Raw genomic sequence first — 20,415 nt, 5'->3', positions numbered from 1 at the left:
AGTCTTAACTCGTGTATAAACACGATTACCTCCCTTTGACCATAAATAAAAATCACTCCCGACGGACACGTGGTCCTTAGCGATTTTGTTTTCTTTTCCAAATCAAATTTTAGAAGAAAAATAATCATGAAGGAGGAAGAAATTCAAACATGTACCTTGAGGTTTAATTCTGGCGTTGATTTAAAACAATATTGCATTAATGCAGTCTTGCATTTTGGGACTGATAATTTATTAAGGGGTTGGGACTACATATCATTAACTTCATGACCCTCCCACAACTTAATGTCACATTTGTTCATGTTGATATGAGCAACGTCCCTCTCTCTTCCTTGTGAAAAGCAATGTCTGAAAACATAAGGACCACAAAATAATACTTCCATTTAAATGTAAAAGGTGCATGGTAATTTCAGAATATTTTCAGAAAGACAACACGAACGTTCAAATTTTAAAACATAATACCGAAAGAGTTTCAGAAATAGCTGAACAGGTATTGATTTATTCAAGTGTTTATCATAAGGATATTGCTGTTTGGAGCTTTTTGCCCGTAATTAAACTAACTCTCTGATACGTCTGGGATGAATCCAAATTTACTACCCGGGTACTCGACCCCCTATTACCCGACCCTGCCCGGGTACCCATTGAAGGTCCCAAGATGTGGGAATTAACACAATGTCTGAATGGGAATTGTTTTACCGCAGCCCTGGCATGAACTATCTAGATCATGTATCAAACGATCAGGTTATGCGTACACTGAAGTTGACTGAAGCTTTAGCTTTACTCAAACATATACAAGTCAAAAGATTAGCGACTTGTAGTCTTACCACTGAGCAAAGACGTAAATATCTATATATATATCGATACATATACGTCTTTGGTCATTAAACAATATATCACGTGGCAAACCACGGGTCCGGGTAGTCCTGTGGGTACCCGGGCCCTACCCAGCATCCACCCGACCCGTGTACCCGAGTTACCCGTCCCAGCCATACTCTCTGTTCTCTGTGCCGCGATAGAGTAAGGTTTAGAGAGAAAACTTGTGTACCAACACCAGTAGCCTCCCTTGACCCTTTCCACTAGAGGGCACTGCTTGATAGCGTGCACAGCAACGGGACTTCGAACTTGTCAAGAGTAGTGTTTCCACCAAAAAGGAACTGTCAAACAGATAAAACAACTGGAATTTAATGGAGGAGCAGTTATAACAATGGTTTCACCAATTGTCTGTGCCTGTGTGTTCGCAACTATTCATGTTGTTGGGGGTATGTAGAAAGGGCACCTACTGAAAATCAAATTGCAGTATACCTTATAGGCCTACCCGATGGCTTTTGATATTGATCACAGCATGCGAAGCAATGAAAATCAACCATGCATGTTAAAAACGACTTGTTTAATGTTGATATATATATAACTGCCATGATCGTATTTGCGTAAGATCAGTCTTGGACTTGGTTAGATGGTATATTAAAAAAATTAACTGGCCAGCAAGCAGGCAAATTTATCGCGGTAATAGGAAAACGAATTAAAGGACCAAATGTCATCAGGTCATGGCACACAACTAACAAACCAAGAGGACCATTTTCCATATTAACAAATTACATTGCCTCTATCAAATGAAAATGTTCAGACTCGTATTTTCTTTGCAATGCATTTTTATATGTTGTGGTGTACATGGCAGTATGGGTTATATCAACTGCAGTTGAAAGCAACATATACATAATGAAAATTTTTAAAAATATTATTGTTATTGAATGTATTTTATTGCAGTATAGACCATAACTTCAGTATTTCAAAGTGCCAATTATTGTTAAACACCTTACCATGCTATTACCTTTTTGCAGGCAGTTTATCCGACTCTCTGAGCTACTATGAAGTGATTGACCACATCAACATTTTCTCGAGGTCCAAACGAAGTGTTGATGACGTGGAAGAGGGTTTAACAAGAGAATTTATCTTCCATGCTTTCAACAGGTACTTGGCAATGTTTAAGATGTATTTCAAAACAGATATCATACTTAACTTTATGAAAGATGAACAGTCTTTCACCTGGGGGTGAAAATTGTTCACTCATATCACACCAGGTTCGATTCCCCACATGGTTACAATGTGTGAAACCCATTACTGGTGTCCCCCCCCCATCGTGATATTGCTGAAATATTGCTAAAAGCGTTGTAAAACAATACTTACTCATTCCACCTTGGGTGTTTTTCAAGCAACAATTTTCCATTTCCACTCTTATATAAAGATCACTGTTAGTATGGGTAGGGGCATTGTAACTATTGTAATCACTGGTAATGGTGTTGTCATAAGCATGAGTTTAGGAGTGTCCTTACATTCCAACAGCAATGTTTTCTTGCATTATCATGCATTCATGATGATTCAACTTGATGATGAAGCCAAACATGTCCAATGTGTTTTAAGGGAAGTAACTCTGTTTATTGTCTGATATGATCTTGTTAAATTATTGTATAAACAGTCATAGTCTGTGCAAACTGGTTAATGTTGATCTATATAAACCTTATGGAAAAGTTAACGTTTAATACCACATGTATTGATCAACGTATTGGCAAAGGCCCTTGGGCAGTTGCTATTTATCGATAGTTTCAGCAATCATTACATCTCCAGAACCCCACGGGTCCCTAAAGGGTTTAGGTGAGCTGTAATCTTACTTTTGAAGAGCAGTTACAACTTACAACCTATTGAAATGTGACGTGTCTGTTTCAAATCTCACTTGAAGCGGAAAAGGGCACCTACTGAAAATCTAGACATGTTAGTAACTGTTGGTGTGTAGACATGGGTTTTACTGGTGCATGTACTGCAGTGTTTTTGCATTTGCTTAAAGAGGAAGTGTACACGCAAAAATCACTTTCTTTCTTTTTCTAAACAAAACGCAATTTTAGAATTAGTTAGTATCTGTGTTTGAAAATATACACTCATTTTTTTTCACAGTGCAAGTAGGAAGCTCACAATAGTACGAAAGTGATATGCCGTTATGAGGCCTTCGTTTTACGAGCAAAATAGGCCTGAGTTATCCCCCTTAGATTATGACGTAATTGGTGCCAATTCAACTGGGTCCCTGTCTATTCTCAACGCAAAAGATATCAAGGACCAGTTTGCGGTAAAACAACATGGTCTACGACACACTCTGGCGCAGTGGTGACTCAGCATAACACAATTCTGGCTGGCATCTGAGATGCTAGAATCACAAAACTGTACCTACACCACATGAAGCGGCTCTAACAAAGCATGATGACGTCATAATGTTTATCAATTGGCACCAATGACATCATATTGCAAGGGGCATAAGCCATGGTGTTTTTGTTATGGAAATAGAACACTTGGTAAATGTGAAAAATATAAATCGTTTTAGTGCAAAAAATATTTTAATTAAATATGATATTTTCATATTTTTGTCTATGACACTTCTATGTTAACACTTTTAATGTGGAAAAAGTACAAGAAAAAATGGTTCATTTCCGTGTGAACTTGCCCTTTAAATATTTGTAATAATTTCTTTAGTTCCTTTTCAGCAGTATTTTAGCATGTTAGATGTTTTTGGTATATTGTGCGTCAAATTGTGTACATTTACAATTCTCTTTCAGAACGTTCACATGCCACCTTCGTCCCCGTACTGAGATATTTTCTCCCGGGTTTAAGATCACCGTTATACATGGAGACAATAGCAAGGAAATTGTTGGTCTTCAAGAAGGAAACTTCTATACAGGAAACGTTGTTGGTAAGTGTCTGTCAAGTCTGGTGCTGTCTATGGCCAGTCTTGGACCCTGTTTGACCAAGCAATCATAGCGCTAAGCATGCTGAGATGATCATCATACATACTCCAAAGTCTCGTCACGCAAAAGACCCGGGTTCGAATCCCGACATGGGTACTATGTGTGAAGCCCATTTCGGGTGTCCCTGCCGTGATATTGCTGGAATATTGCTAAAAGTGGCGTAAAACCAAACCCACTCACTGAAAGACATCCTAAAATTAAACAGCAGACAAAAAAGGTTTTTGAAAAACTTGTATGAAATCTCCTTGGACTGCCAATTGTCCTGAGCCTTGTGTTCCTTCCATAGACTTGTGACAGTCATAGTGTTGAGATACAAGGTGGAACCTAGCAGTTTTAGGCAGTCATCCCAGTGTTAAAGCTCCATTCTGATAAATAACCAGGAGCCTTTTGATACCATAGCTTGGTTTTGAGCCAGATTTGATTAATACATATAAAAAAATATATGTCCAGTACTTCAATGAGTGAGAGGACATCTGTTCTAAGCTAGTTAAGGAAAATAGAGATGGCAGCATCACTTTCGAAAGGAAATTGGACGTAGGTAATTTTCACACCAGCAGTTAAATGGAATGGACATTTTCACTGGATAAGTGAAGATGAGTAGCAGACATTATATGCACAGCATATTATATACCCAACATGTCCAATCCCATCTTTTGCAAATGATGCTTGCCTTACAAATGGTCCAAACTTCATGCACTTAGCAGAAGTTCTGCATTTTGATGACATTTTGACAACAGATATCTTGATATACATGATGTAGAACTTAATCGATTGATGGTTTCATCCAAGGTGTGGAAGATTCCGAAGTGCATGGCTACTTTGAAGGAGAAATGTTCACAGGGACTGTGTTCATAGAGGGACAGCTGTTTGTCATAGAGGTATGTACAGTTGATGGCTTCCACCCATGCCACACATAGAGGATGATTGCAGCATTGTTGGTGTTACGAAGGCACCGTGGTTGACATATGATGCATTGTTGATGCAGTATGTGATAGCATCACAAGAATAATTGCTTGACAGCCTGTTGGCATCATGTTGACATGTTTTCTTCACTACAGAAAATTGTGTGGATATCAAAGTGATTACTTTTTAACTTATCCTGTATTACTCCTTAATGCTTTTACTGCTATTTCTTGACTGAAAGACGAAGCTGTGTGATATCCAACTGAAGAATGGCTGATACCATTGCACAGCACCCACATGATCTTGGAAGTGATGGCATCACTTATCTTCACATCACCATGATGACTTCTTGTCACTCAGGGGGGCACGGGTGGCCACGTCGTCTTAGGCGCCGCGATTCGCTGTGCAGTGTTGCGTCCCTTGGGTGCACCAGAAACCTATGATTGTGGGTTCGAATCCCGGTTCGCCTCAATTATGTTTCTAGGTTTGTCAGCACCATACCCGTACTCGTGGGTTTCACCGAAGTGGTTAATGTCTTAGACCTGCATCACTTCGGGTTTTCCTCCAACATTAAGCTGACACGCCGTGATATAACTGGAATAATGTTAAAAGCGGCGTTAAACCACTCACTCACTCACTCTTGTCACTCAGACTGACTAGTACTAGTAGTGATCAATAAAAGCTCCAGCAATCTACTGGAATCCTCTTTCTTGTTTCTTCTTCAACATTTCGTTTGTTATTTATATCATTTCTGTGGTTTATGGCTTCATGTCTTACCACTTGTTTTTGAATTTATATGTTTTGCTTGATGGTGGCTACTAGTCACTGTAAATATCATGCGTTTTGTTATTCAGATTCACCATTTTAATTTCAATATATGGTAACATTCTTGTATCAAACATATTGCCTTACCTATGCTTCTCATTTTGAAATGAAAGGTTTTTTTCATTTTTATACTGCATAATTTACTGCCCAGTTTACTGAACTTTCTCGTTGTTGTTTGTACCTTGGCTTAAATTGCAGATTTTCTCCCTGTAGTAATCATTGCCACCCCACCCCTTGTGTCTTGAGTGTACCAACCCTTGTTCAGTGGCTGCTAAGTGTAGCATCCTGTGCCTGTGGCTCCTCCAGCATCTGCAACTCCTGCGTCTACAGGAGCGCATCTACTTCCAGAGCTGCATCATCTCACGGTTCAGCATCTCCTGGATCGTCCTCTTGATGCAGCACTAAGTCGTCAAGGTTCAGGAGCCGTTCCCCTGTCCACAGATCATACAACTATCACTTGGACTCATCAGAAGGCTCCTTCATTTCTAGTTATGAAGAGTTCTAGTTAGAAGAACATTCATTTAAGCCTTAGCCAGTGACCGTATTGGATGGCTGACCGGTGTGGATAAGACAGATACAGCCTAGCTCCATTCTACCGGACCCGATGTTGAAAGACACAATCGTAGCATTGGACAAGTTCTTTGCTACATTGTTTCTCCCGCCGGCTTTCAAGGCTCCTCGACTCAAGAGGAGGATTTTTTAGGTGGCTCCTCTAAGCCTACGACTGTCAGAATTCCAGACACACGGATGACGTTTATAGAGACTAGAGATTCGGCACTCTCTTTAACCCTTGTCTGCTTTTGCATTTTCATTTCGAGCCATTGATCAAGACTCAATAGAGACTATCCCAATCATGTGGATCATCTGAGGACAGCTATGGCCTTCCAACAACGTCAGATAGATCACATGCGCAATCATCTCAAGGCTGCTCTTGCTGAGATCACTCAGTGCATTGGCTTTCTTGCTTTTAACTGAGGAACATCCAGTTTTAATCATATATCGAGGATTGCCTACTGAACCACCGGGACACGGACTCTCTAATCCTACACCAGGATTTTGCCAGGATTTCACAAGGCCCCTTCTCCATCAGCTGGGGTGAATTGTCAACGGACCAGGATATCTTAACTGTCCTGAGGGACAGATGGCACAAGATCCAGCTCATCAGCTCCTGGCTCTTCAACAACCCCTTACACTTCACTCGTGGCAAGTGCTTCTGGGTCTACTCACTTCAGCGCAGGATCTGACATCCAGAGGATGCTTACATCTGGAGCCAATTCAGAAGTTCCTAGCACTGGTTGTCAGGCACCAGGATCAGTCAGTCTCCATCGTTCTAGCACCTCACCTCAAGCGTTCAAGTCAAATGTATTAGAAGGAGTCACCATGACCAAGCTATCACCTACTTTGCGCCTGTTTTAGACATCTGTCTTCAGGGTTGGGACACTCACCTGTATGACCAGATGGCCTCAGGGCTGTGGTCAGACGATCAGTGCACACAGCACTTAAACAACTTGGAATTGGAAGCATTCATTCTAGCAATATCCCGTTGTCAGAATCATATCCAGAATGACAAGGTAGCCATCTCAACAGACAATATCATGGTGTTTTGGTGTCTGCACACCCAGGGGACGACACATTTTTAAGTAAATGTTCCAGTTCTTCCATCTGGTAGATCGGCTGGACTTGCAATTTCTCGTCCAGCACATGTCAGGTTGTCAGAACATCCTAGCGGATGCTCTATCACCAAACCCTTCAGTCTTGTGTGTCAGCATGTAATGTAACCAGTATTTAGATTTTATCAAATTATAAAATATTGTAAAATAACTGAGATACTGTTCAAGGAAACATTGAGCACAGCTCACTGAACTTGCTTCAGATATTCAGACATGTGGGCACTGTGCCATAGGATTAGCCACACAACTACTTGGAACAACTTCTTTTTCAGCTGGACCTCACACAGCTTCATCTTTCTGTAAAAACAGAAGTAAATGCAGGATAAGTATTGTTTTTCCATTTGTTTTCCTCAGCCCCTGTGGCGTCATGTGGATGATGCAGTCAAACTGAACTACAAGGGCAGGATGGTTGTGTACAGAGGCTCTGACATCAGACTGGACTTCAACCAACATAAGGCTGGGAAAAGGTAAAGGCAACGTGAGAGGTCCTGCATGTATTTTAAGGAGGCAGGTTGGGGCAACTGAGGGTATATATTGTAACTTTGTGGATAAAATGGTAATACTATTTGTGATTTTCGTTAAAACAAACTCCAAGGATATTTTATGTCAACAAACATGTTATACAGGAAGAATTTCATATTTTCCCTGATGTCACAGGGATGATTACAATGATTATTGTTTGAAGCTCTTGTCTCCATAATGATAACATTGAAGTCAACTTTCCGAGAATTTTCTACGTGCTCCACAGATGCCGTTTATTGCTTTGCACATGTGAATAATATCTTACCATGTGACCGATATTTGAATGGTTGTAATGAACCAGATATGACCAGTGATTGATGATAAGAATATTAAAGATGCCAGCTTTTTTTAGTTCTAGTTTGTTTAGTAGCATAATGGCACTGGGATAATGGTAGCCTGAATATCAATCTCTCCTTGTATCCTACAGTATTATTCTATCTGAAACTAAGCTGCTTTGCATTCCAGTGGGACATTTTGTGGGTCGGTCCATGCAGAGGATGAGGCTGACGCGGGGGATGCTCAGGAACCGTCTACATCACATAAAGGTTGGTACCTCTAAGGGGATTCCAGGGTAGAATAGGTCAATGCTGGTTGTAAGTGGCAACCTAATGAATTAGGTGCCCGAGGCCCGGTGTCATGGCTTTGTACCCTGACTGTGGGGATCATGCTCATTATATCAATCACTGGATTGTCTGGTCCAAACTCAATTACTTTCCATCATAAAGCTGGAATATTGCTGCTTGTGGTAGTAACGAACAAAACAACACACTAAAGGTTGGTAGGGCATGGTCCAATGGCCTGCCTCCTTTGTCTTGTGGTAGAGTGTCCGCCCGGATAGCTGAAGGTCCGGTGTTTAATCCCCGGCCACGCCATACAAAAAGATGTTCAATGATGGTACTTGTTGTTACCCTGTCTGGCGTTCAGCATTAAGGGGCTAAAACAAGGACTGGTCGGCTCGGAGTCAGTATACTGTGTCTGAGTGGGGTATTCATGTTAAACTGTGGCATGGTATCTCTGTGAGCTAGCACTATAAATCGGCATCAGTCCAGACTAGTACAAGCAGCCACACACACACACACATATATAAGTGCATTAATCTTGGACACGACCTTAAACACCATTTCTTGTAATGGCAGTCATTTATTTATGCTTGTCGTATGGCAGACTAATGGGATGGGGTGGTCAGGCTTGCTGACTTTGTTAATGCATGTCATCATATCATATCTGCATGGATCGATGCTCATGATGTCTCTCACTGGATTGTCTGGTCTAGACTCTATTATTTACAGACTGCTGTCATATAGCTAGAATATTGCTGAGTGTGGCGTTAAACAACAAACAAGCAAACAAATAGTTTAAGAGTTGTGGGCAATTGTAAGCCTTCTACCTTCCAAAGCTTACAGTCTCAGTTTTGTGACCAGACATGTGCAAGGCAGTGGTTCTATATCCTATTAACATATTAAAAGGAACCAATCATGAAATAAAATACAAAAGAAAAATCAGTGCACACATGAGTTTATTAACATATAGTGCGACACATATTCAATTGTCGATTCAAGCTGAATATGTGGACAAAATGGCCACGGCCCGACCATTTACACAGTACACACAATCAATGTGACATCGACTGAAACAAGGTATTCGGATTGAAAAAACAAAGAGGCAGGTAATAGTACTCACAGTGCAGTGCACGCAAGCACTCTCAAAACAACGAGCCACAATGGTGCATATATCTATCAACCGTATTACAATAAGTATTTGGAATGTCATTACCTACAACTGTGCCAAGTTTTGTGCTTTTATCACAAAGTGCACAATATGTCGTAAAACGGCTCCACTAAAGTATGTGGGTGAGTGGTGTTTAAAGCCGCTTTAAACAGTATTCCAGTTATATCACAGCATGTCAGCTTAATGTGGGAGGAAAGCCTGAAGTGATGCAGGTCTCAGACGTTTACCACTTCTGTGAAACCCACGAGCACAGGTATGGTGCTGACAAACCTAGAAACATAATCGGGGCGAACCGGGATTCAAACCCACAATCATGGCATGCCCAAGGAAGGCAACTCTGCACAGCGAATCGCGGTGCCTTAGACAACTGGGCCACCCTTGCCCCCCACTAAAGTTTAAATTAGAGGATATATTCTGATATTCTAATTATGTTAAAGTTGAATAATATGACTGTGGTAATGGAATGGATCATAACTGTATTAAAACACTCAGGGACTGTATTCCGATGCCATTTCTAAAGTTACTTTAGGAAATCATTGTTTCTACTTCTATCATTTCCAAGTATGACATTATATGATGAAGTAATTATTATCCTTGTGTGTTTCTCCACAGTAAGTGTCATATACAAGGAATAAAAAGTATGTATCATGCTCACCATAGGCACACAATTGTTATTCCTGATGTATACTATTCATGATACAAAAACAAACTCGGCAAATAATCTCGATATGTGTCTTGGAATTATATGTTGCTGGTGACCTTATCTGTAAGTGGTGATACCTTTCCAGGATTTGCTGCCCGTAGTAAGAGATCCACACCAAGCTGGAACACTTGTCGGCTGGTAGCTGTTGCGGATTACAGGTTCTACCAGACCATGGGGGGCGGAGACATTTATACCACAGCATCTTACATGGTCAGTAGGTGTGACAAAGGTCCAAATAACCACATGAGGAAGATGGCATAGAAACTGAATCAGATGGTCACATTAATGAAGAAAGCTGAAAGAAACTTTGTCTTTGCTCAGGCCCTCTGATGCCTTAGCTATTTCAGTCGGTCGAACACAACTTTTTGTGTCAGCTAGTTGTTAATTATTACACACACTCCAAAGAGACAATGTCTGAGTTTCACATGTCAATAATTTACAACATCTAGGGCTAAGCTGGAGATTGTCATCCAACTGCGGGGCTTAGTTTCCCATGAGGCACTGACTTGTCCTTTTCGTATATTCATTTCTCTGTTTGATAAAATTGTCAGTATGCCAACCATGCAAACATTAATATAATACAACATGTTTCATAGTTTATTTCAAACTATGTATTTTGTCTCCTGAAATGATAACTGTTTTACCACAACTGTTTTTCCAAGCATAAGCAATGTGTCCTCTCAGACTCTCACTTACTTATATTCTTGTTGTCAGGCTGGTGTGATAGAGAGAGTAGACGCTCTATACAAGAGAACAGTGTGGAACAGTGCTGGGCTCACGGGCCTTGGATTTGAGATTGCTTTGGTAAGTAGCAATTTGGTCTCTGTGAATACTTGATTACTCGAGCTAAGGGCACACATTGTGTATCGATATATATTGCAATACTTCCGATACAGTATGTATTGTGAAACCTAATAGGTGCCGTTTTTCGTAAAATTCCCTATGTTTCATATTTTCTGGCTAACAAGATGTTGTTACTATGAACCACTTTGTGTAATAAAAAACACCCATCCCCAAACCTCAACTGTCCAGTGGCTGGTTGTGTATACCTAGAGGCCTCTATCCAAAGTAGGAGGTTATCATTGTCTCTTACAGATGCAGATCCATGTGAGCCCCACTACTGTGGTCGGTGATGCTGTACACTACAACATGGCCAGGTTGAGTTGGGACACACTCCAGCTACTTCGGGTTTGTGATGAAATACTGGTATCTAAACAACAGAAATGATAAGTAAACCCACTCAGTCTAAGCTTATCCCTCCACAACAGTATTCAATGTTCCTTCTTGCTTTTATCATAAAACAGTGTAGAACAATGTAGAACATTTCAGACTAAGCTTGAAAAATATGTTGACACAGTTCTCGATTAAAATTTTGAACATAAATTTAAAACATTCCGATATGTCCAATACCGTATTTTCTTGAGTATAGTGCGCACCCGAGTATAATGCGTGCGCTTCACCCCTAGTGGATTCAGTGTTTTGGGAAAAAATGTTTTTCGAATATTATGCGCAGAAAAACATTACACCGTACCCCTTCAGCGAATTCCGGTAAACTAATGGATTATGATAAACTTGGTCAGTACAAATTTGAAATTAGACATAAAAAAATCACCAGACATGTTGATATACCGTTTAAATTGTATTCTTTGTTCTGCTAGGCATTGTTTTACATCCAGCGATTAAGATGACCTTGTGTATTTTCTCGTAAACTAAGCCGGAAACAGCAATTAGCTGTACACAGATTCTTGGAATCTACCAGTGATTTGGTCAAGACACACCTAAATTGGCATTGGATGTACCTCATTATCCTCACAATGCTACGATACGTAACCTCAGACAAGAAGCGAAAGCGTGACGACAGCCAGTCGACTGATGCAGATCAGTCGAGCAAATCTGCCAAACCCACAAAGTCTGGACGATCATTTTGTAAGTCGTGGTAATCTGACAGTGGTTGCTGTTAATAAAGGTAAGTTGTGCGATCTTACAATCACTTCACACACGATTTTGCCGAAATTATCAATTATAATATTTTTAATAAAATTTATGAAATAAATTACAAACATAAGTCTCGATATAAAAACAACAATTTTTTTAGCCAGACAGTGTTATTACATAATTAATGTACTTCAGTATGCATTTGTTGACATGGTATTTCCGATGTTACATGCTCATGGTAATGTCTTTCCGCTGGGAGAAAAAAACATCAAAACTCATTATTATCCCCCGCCCAACAAAGTTAGTGGGGGATATAGAAACGGGCTCCGTCCGTTCGTCACGTTTCGTTTCCGGAGCATAACTCATAAACCGTTCAATATTTTTTCATCAAACTTTGCAGGTCTGTCAGGTACATGCTGAACTGGTGCCTTTTGTTATTTAGAAATTTTAGAAATTTATAATTTTTACGTTTCCATGGCAACAAGATGGACTTGGGTTCTGTGAGGGTAGGCTTCGTTTCCGGAGCATAACTCATAAACCGTTCAATATTTTTTCATCAAACTTTGAAGGTCTTTCAGGTATATGCTGAACTGATGCCTTTTGTTATTTAGAAAATTTTATGTTTCCATGGCAGCAAACTGTTCCTTTTTTTGCAATTTCCATGACAAGTTCCACGTCGGTTAAAAAAGGTTAGGGTTTGTTTAGATTTAATTATGTCATAAATTCTGCAACAGGGGCGGGGGATATAGCCATGTTAGTGGCAATCTCTTGTTGGGTATATAATGCGCACCCCCTTCTAAAAAAAGTGCGCACTATACTCAAGAAAATATGGTATATGGTTGATATCGTATGGCAGTTCTTCCCGCGTACTGAGCAACGCCTCCTTCGTTCAAAATTTTAGTCCACTGAAGCGAGAGATAGATGATAATTTTGACGGAATCAATTGTTCAGGCCATAACTGTCGTTCGGAATACCCCGTGTTAATGTTTTCGAGGTTGCGTGATTAGAAAACACATGCCGACTATCACTTTCATGATCTGGTAAGTGGCGCTTTGATTGGTCGGATGAAAGGTCGTTCAGACATGACCCTTTATGGGATGTCCTAAGATCTTTGTTTAGCGATAGCGAGAACTAAGATCTGATTTTAATGAGATAGGCATTAACTGAGCATAAAAGTTTCCACACTTGCTGAACTAGGCTGGAATTTCCAGACTCGATCATGGTGCCACTAGTGACTATTACGAGTTATGTCCTTTCTCTGTCCCTTCTATGACCAATCAGATTCAATCTCTCATATCACTTGTAAAACAAAATGGCAGCACCCAATCAAGTTGATCTCATTGATTATCAAGATCTATATTGTAATAAGACGGGTGATTCCTCGCAAAGTGCATCAAATCACTTGAGTACCTTGATTTAAAGCATGAAAAGATTTGCAAAATACCTGTCGATGTCCGGTTGGCAGTACACATGCGTTGCCAATCCTTCAATTAACCGAAATCTGCACGTTGAAATCCATGTTGTTTACCAACCAGATGTCTAGTTCATTATGAATGTAAAATGTAACTTCAGAATTCCAGGATAGTTCGTCAAAGGTGGAAACTGGACTTTATTGTCAGTAGGCGTAGGTCACTTGCTGTCAATTGTCTGTACAGCTGGATCACACCTTCACTATAGCCCAGCTGACTAACATCGTTGGGCCTAATGACACAGAGGACATTTCTCTTTGCCAAGTATGTATGCTGTGCTGTTACATTGACGTTACCAGTCATTTTCGGCAACAACGTAAACATATCTTCCTCCTGGCCACAGAAATATATCTAAGAACACAAAGACCTTGTCCTTGCATTCTACGACCCTCCGGGCTTACGTCCCTACTGAGCTGGAGCCTCCAAGAGCCTCCAACTGCACTCAGAGGATGTTTTTTGCAGTCAGATACTACCCTGACAATCCCAGGGATCTGTCGGTTGAAGACGTCAACAGAGTACACGAACTAAGTCCTTTCATCTTTGCTCAACAACTAGTCTCACCTTCACATTGCCATTGATGGAAAGAACGGAGCGACTGGCATCAAGGATTGTCTTAACTCAGTACCATTGGGTATTTCATATCATGAGAGCAACCATGGCTTACCTGGAAACAGGCATGGTGCTGATGTATTATGGGAAGTTAAAGACACCCAAGGGTTGAAGACGAAGTCGTTGTGCTCTGCCCCCACCAGCATAATCGCAGAGGGAGTATACAGTTGAACCAACCGGCTTTCCTCCTGTGGGATAATTGCATACTATTATGGAAGGATACTTTAAAACACATGAAATCAGAGTGTTCCCTTATTTATGTACCTACACTGACACAGCAGGTCATGTCGGCCCGCCTGTCCTACCTCAAAATTTTGGATTAACTTGTCACATGTCTAACATAGGAAAAGAGAAGCAAGAAGAAATATTGCATACTTTCGTGTCAAGATATTTGTATGAAGGAGGGGAATACTCTGATTCCCTGTGTTGGTAGAATACATAGAAATGTGATTTTGACATCCTTGTTAACTACAAAATCATACAAACACATATCCTTAAAAAAGGCTTGGGACTTACAAGTTTAATTTGGGACGTCATCAGTAATCCCTCTGAGGTGAGGTTCTTCTCTAAATATCATGTGTTCATATTTGTCTTCTCAGGTCTTCGGCCGAGACCTGGACTTCAAGGATTATTGTTTGGCCCACTTGTTCACACACCAGTCATTTGCCAACAACGTACTCGGACTTGCTTACATTGCCTCACCCAAAACAAACAGTGTTGGAGGAATCTGCTCCAAAGGTAGAACTTTCAGCTTCAAACACAATGTACAGGTTCTGTCTCTGCGTCCATGTTTCTGTGCATGGTGAAAATGACTATGGAGCAGAGCTCCAAGGAGTCTGTTAACTATTTACAGTAATGAAAAAAGCTTCATTGTAGTGGAAGGAAATTTATAGACAATACTCTTTTATGGCATCACCAAACTGACAATATGTTAGGAGATCACATGATTATTTATAACAACAGACTATTTGTTTCAGAAGTTAACACCAGTCAACCAAATAATTAAACAAATAAGATGTCTGATGAAGATAATTCTAAACATGTCCTTAAGTTATTGGTTCTGTTCCAGTTGGCACAATAGAGGGTGTTCGCACAAGCCTGAATACAGCACTCAGCAGTACCAAGAACCAGAAAGGGGATGTTGTTCTGGCTCAAATGGCAGACCTTGTCACGGCTCACGGTCAGTTGTTGTCATGTCTCAACATCATGTAAGCCCATGGTGAATGCGTGTTAGAATTGGTCCCCAGCAACATATGCTTGTAAGGCAGCTTAATGGATCAGGTTATGACTAGGTTGATTGTGCATCATCAAACCTTGAAGGCATGACTCGTTGCAGACAAAACATCATAGATATCAGGGATTGATTGATTATATCCCAGTCGTTTATGCTTGAAGGTGAACATAATAGAGTTCATGTTAAAAAATATTATACAAAAATATGAATTTTTTTACTTATCCTGCCTTACACCTTAATGCATTCACTACTTACCTTGCGACAAAGAAGCAGGACAGCGTACCAGTGATGGTCCTTGGCGAAGAATTAATAAACTGTTTGAAGTCCCACTTTTCACACCCACCGCCACTGTCCTGTGACCTCTGTGACTTGTAAAGTCCAAATTAGAGAGTTGTGGGTCAGTTTGAGTTACAGTAATTTATTCAGGAACTGAGGGGACCGGGGGAAAATGTGGTTTTCACCAAAATCAAAATTTGACAGAGTCCAATTTAGACAGATTCCTCTGTACTCTCCACTGCCCAGTTTCAACAACCAGGACGTCTGCTTCGGCCTCAGTTTCTTTATTGCATTACAGCCATTTTCTGTCTGCACATCCATTTAATCACCATGTACACAACTTATGCCTTTTCATATAATCCCTGACATGCATTCATTATGTGGAATAGAACCGAGGGCAGCAGGTAGTTTATGATCGTTTAATGTAGCCAAACAGGATGTAAGTCATAAAAAAGCTAGTTGCATATTGTTACCGCAATAATACAGAGTTGCCCCCTTTACTGCAATAATATAGTATACCATACCACATATAGAATTTGTTTCTTTTCATATTTCTGTACATGATGCTGTGACTCCTCCTAAATGCAAGTAGAACTTGGTAAGTGTCATCAACATAATATCAATTTCTGTCTTAATGTGCCTCGTTCTTGCGTTTGAATTGTTCATTTTCCTGTTATTTAATGACACTAAGTACTGTTTTGTCAAAGTGCTGATGTTACCATGGTTACGTCAACCTACTGCTGTTTTTGTAAAACTTCTCATGTATTCTTAATTGAAGCACACGAAAATGTGAAGAAATTGATTTGCATATTATAAGGCCTCACTTTATTTTGGTTAATTGGCAGTAATCCTTGATTAAAGAAAAACAACCTTTGTGTATTGTTGTTCAATTGAATTGTTGCAACTTTTAACTGTGCATTATTTCAGGACACAACTGGGGCAGTGAGCATGATGGAAGCGATTGTTCACCATCCTCCATATTTGGTGATGGCAAGTACCTCATGTACCAATACTCCGTCAGTGGGGTCGACCCCAACAACTATGTGAGTTCTGCAACTGCTTACTTCTGGTAGATCCCATGAGGGTTGCAGGTCAAACTAGGTATCTTGTAACCTACCAGTATACACTTTATAAGAGTCGACTAAATGGATCAGGTGGTCAGGCTAAGTGACTTGGTCGATTGTGTGTCGTTCCAGGCAGCATGGGATGTTGCTCATGGCATCAATCACTGGTTTGTTTGGTCCAGATTTGATTTACAGGCTGTTTTCACGAAGCTGGTATATTGCCGACTCTATCATTAAACAACAAGCAAATAAAAGACCCATTCATAATTTTGACAAATGAAAGGAATGTTATTTCAATTTTCAACTGAAGTATTGTTTGGCAATTAGTATTTGTAAACATGGTTGTGGCAGCCCATGTGAAAACTCATATAATTTTTTCATTGAATGTCCTATTTTACAAATTAACTGGAACAAATTGATGCACTATTAATTGTGAAATATACTTGTGATGTTATATTGACATGACTCTAGTTGGCAATAGAGGGCCTTGCAAAAACATATTTAGGAATGCACATACATATATAAAGAAAACAAACCGTTTTGAGTGAGTAATGTTCATATGTTTCTCTGTTTCTCTTCTTTCCTTTCTGTTTTGTAGGTCACTATACTTTTTATTTCACTTTATGGACATGTTTTCAGCAATTTTCGCCATGCAGCAAGGTTCTGATCAACAGTGTTCTGCAGTCAAAAGGCATTGCTTGTTTCCAAGGTGTGTATACTGGAACTGTTAGATGGAATACAGTGAAAGGTCCTGGAAAGGCATCTAAGAGTTTCATATGAAACCAATGACAAGTTAGTAGTATGATCAACTGCAAAAACTGTCACAAAAAAGTTGATGAAGTATTCTGACAGTGACACCAATGTAGTTAATCTGGTTAGATATCATATGTACTAGGTGAAAAGATACATCAGTGCATCACTGTTTTCATGCCACGATAGGATACACAACACATTTTTGTTGTTGTATCGATACAAGATGATACATTTGCTTAAGTAATTTCCTACTGCTCGTTTAATGACCCCTCAGCATTTTGTCAGTCAAATGTTGCAAAATGTGTTGTAATTAGCATTTCAAGTTCACTACAGAAAATAGCCTCTACAAACATATGTCCACAGCTAACTTTCTTTTTATCCCCCGCCCTAACGAAATTGGATGGGGATATTGAAATGGGTTCCGTCCGTCTGTCCGTGCACCTATGTGTGCGTGTGTCCTGAAATCGTTTCTGGAGCATAACTCAGAAACCGTTAAATATTTCTCTCTGGAACTTTGCTTGTCTATCAGACTCATGCTGAGCTGATGCCTTTTGCTATTTGGAATTTTAGACATTTTTATCCCCCCGGCATATAATACGGGGGAATGTAGCGATCAGCCAATCTGTCTGTCCGTCCGTCCGTAATCAATTCCTTTTCCGGGGCAGAACTCGAAAATAATTCAATCTATTTGATCGAAACTTGGCATATCTATCAGTCACATACTGAAGTTGTGCCTTTTGCTATTTAGGAATTTTAGACATTTTTATTTTTTACGTTTCCATGGTAACAAGTTGGACTTTGGTTCTATAAGTTTGGTGTTCGTTTCCGGAGCGTAACTCAAAAACTGTTAAATACTTTCTTACAAAACTTTGCATGTCTACCAGGCACATACTGAACTGGTGCCTTTTACTAATTAGGAATATTATAAATTTTTATTTTTTATGTTTCCATGGTAACAAGTTGGACTAAGGTTCTATAAGGGTGGTGTTCGTTTCCGGAGCGTAACTCAAAAAATGCTTTCTTACAAAACTTTGCATGTCTACCAGGCACATACTGAACTGGTGCTTTTTGCTATTTAGGAATTTTTATTTTTTTATTTTTTACGTTTCCATGGCAACAAGTTATATAGGGTGGGTTCACTTATGGAGTATAACAAATAAACTGTTAAATATTTCCTTGCCAAACATTGCATGTCAATATATAAAGTACATACTGAACAGGTGCCTTTTGATATTAAGGAGTTTTAGAAATGTTTATTTTAGAATTTCTATTGCAGCTATTTTGACATGGGCTAAGAGAAATATTGGGTCAGTTACCTGGTTTTGGACCATAACGTGTTAAAATGGGCAGGGGATATAGATGACTTCGTTGAGTATATGCTTGTTGAACTTGCTCTGAAATATATACAATCAAGAAGTTTCCACGAGATTTGAATATGTTTTTTGCGACATGTATCTTATCGTGACCTTACTGTATCTTCACCCCTAATATGTACCAACGGATATTACTCATAACCCTTAACTTGTTAGTCCGGCGATTTGTGGATCCAGACAGTTTCACGTCTGGATTAACTGGATATTTTAATTTGGACATAATGGAGGGGTCCTCATCTGAGCCCTATTAAATGTTGAGATCAAGATTTAGGGGGTCCCAAGATTAAAATATGGTTGCTGTTTCCAAGGGCACCCAACCTCAGACCCCAAATGACAAAGATAACTCAGCATGTTTTTCTGATGTAACTAGCAATCCCAATGGTATGGGATGATGAGAATTATGGTGCTTTGCTCGTTTCCCAGAGAGGACAACCCAGCAGTCGTGTGGTAACGGTCTTGTCGAGAGTGAACTCGGGGAGCAGTGTGATGCTGGATACCTGGGGAGGTTTGGCCTTGACCCCTGCTGCAGTTCCACCTGCCAGTTTTCGGGAAGTGCAGTGTGCAGGTACGTCCATCTTACACAACTCTTTAAGTATCTGATGCCTGGATTGTTTGATATTTGATAGTTTCATGAACGACTTGACAACAGATATTAACTGAATATATTGATGTAACTTGTGTATTTGGTATGTGAATAAGCACATATTTTTTGTGCTATTGACACTGATTTTATTGTTTACTGTAACTCCATTTTTGTTCATTAATGTTATGTTATGCTTTTGATGTACTCCAGCCCTGTGAACCATGAATGCTGTGTCAACTGTCAAATGGCTAGCTTAGGCCACGTCTGTGTGGCCGATACCAATGTCACCTGTCTGGATGCCAGCTACTGTGCATATCCTTTTGTAACTTACTGTACAAACCAGAAGCCTCAGGTCAGTCTGTGGGCAGGAGACAGGGCCTTGTTTCACAAAGAGATATACCGCAACAATTTCTGAAAGTCTGTGTTAATGTATGGTAATCACAGTCGTCATAGCGCAGAGATATCTTAACGTGAACTCCAGGGCCCAAATGGGAAAAGTGATTTCAGTGCTACATATATTGTAAGCCGGTGTGGAAGTGTCAGAGTTGTACTGCTAAGATTGGTTTGTGCATATGGGCCCAGCAGTTGCAGCCCCCTTGTTTTGGATACAGCAATACTGACCAATAAGGGGTGGCAGTTTTAAGAGATTCACTGCATTTCTGAGCTTCCCCTATCCTGATAGATGAATTTAGGGTCATTTTATGAATGTTAGAATGAATTTGAGGCCACAATCAGCGTTCTTCCATACATATCACTATGATAAATCCTTGGTTAACTTCCGTTTTGACATTTTCCAAGAGGAAGGTATTGACTCCTTAACTTCATCACTGGCAATAGCTTTGACTGTCCTGCAGCAGAAAAGAAGCCAGACAATACTCCCTGTCTTGATGAGTGAGTATAAACCCGATCTTGTTAAATAATAACCTTTTACTCCAATGAGATACCTCTCTGCATAAGGATCTGACAAACCCACCATAGGACAT

General features: G+C 40.0%; 1 protein-coding gene across 1 annotated transcript in view; it reads left to right on the top strand.

Moving 5' to 3' along the window:
* Positions 1-1,117: 1,117 nt before the first annotated feature.
* The window catches only part of LOC139465648 (ADAM 17-like protease), a 39,150-nt gene continuing 19,852 nt past the window's right edge, over positions 1,118-20,415 (top strand). Inside the window, exons 1-17 of the mRNA XM_071247381.1 lie at positions 1,118-1,256; positions 1,836-1,965; positions 3,597-3,730; positions 4,575-4,663; positions 7,538-7,650; positions 8,171-8,250; positions 10,222-10,346; positions 10,851-10,940; positions 11,232-11,324; positions 14,749-14,887; positions 15,219-15,329; positions 16,252-16,257; positions 16,587-16,702; positions 17,363-17,432; positions 19,273-19,414; positions 19,643-19,744; positions 20,261-20,323. Of these exons, the coding sequence (XP_071103482.1) occupies positions 1,202-1,256; positions 1,836-1,965; positions 3,597-3,730; positions 4,575-4,663; positions 7,538-7,650; positions 8,171-8,250; positions 10,222-10,346; positions 10,851-10,940; positions 11,232-11,324; positions 14,749-14,887; positions 15,219-15,329; positions 16,252-16,257; positions 16,587-16,702; positions 17,363-17,432; positions 19,273-19,414; positions 19,643-19,744; positions 20,261-20,323 (1,658 nt within the window). The 5' untranslated portion in view covers positions 1,118-1,201. The remainder of the gene's footprint in view (positions 1,257-1,835; positions 1,966-3,596; positions 3,731-4,574; positions 4,664-7,537; positions 7,651-8,170; positions 8,251-10,221; positions 10,347-10,850; positions 10,941-11,231; positions 11,325-14,748; positions 14,888-15,218; positions 15,330-16,251; positions 16,258-16,586; positions 16,703-17,362; positions 17,433-19,272; positions 19,415-19,642; positions 19,745-20,260; positions 20,324-20,415) is intronic.

The sequence above is a fragment of the Haliotis cracherodii genome, unplaced genomic scaffold (genome assembly GCF_022045235.1).
Source record: "Haliotis cracherodii isolate W230 unplaced genomic scaffold, xgHalCrac1.p SCAF_18, whole genome shotgun sequence".
Taxonomy (NCBI): Eukaryota; Metazoa; Mollusca; class Gastropoda; order Lepetellida; family Haliotidae; genus Haliotis; species Haliotis cracherodii.
Note: the sequence above shows the minus strand (reverse complement) of the source record. Positions and strands in the feature narration are given on the sequence as shown.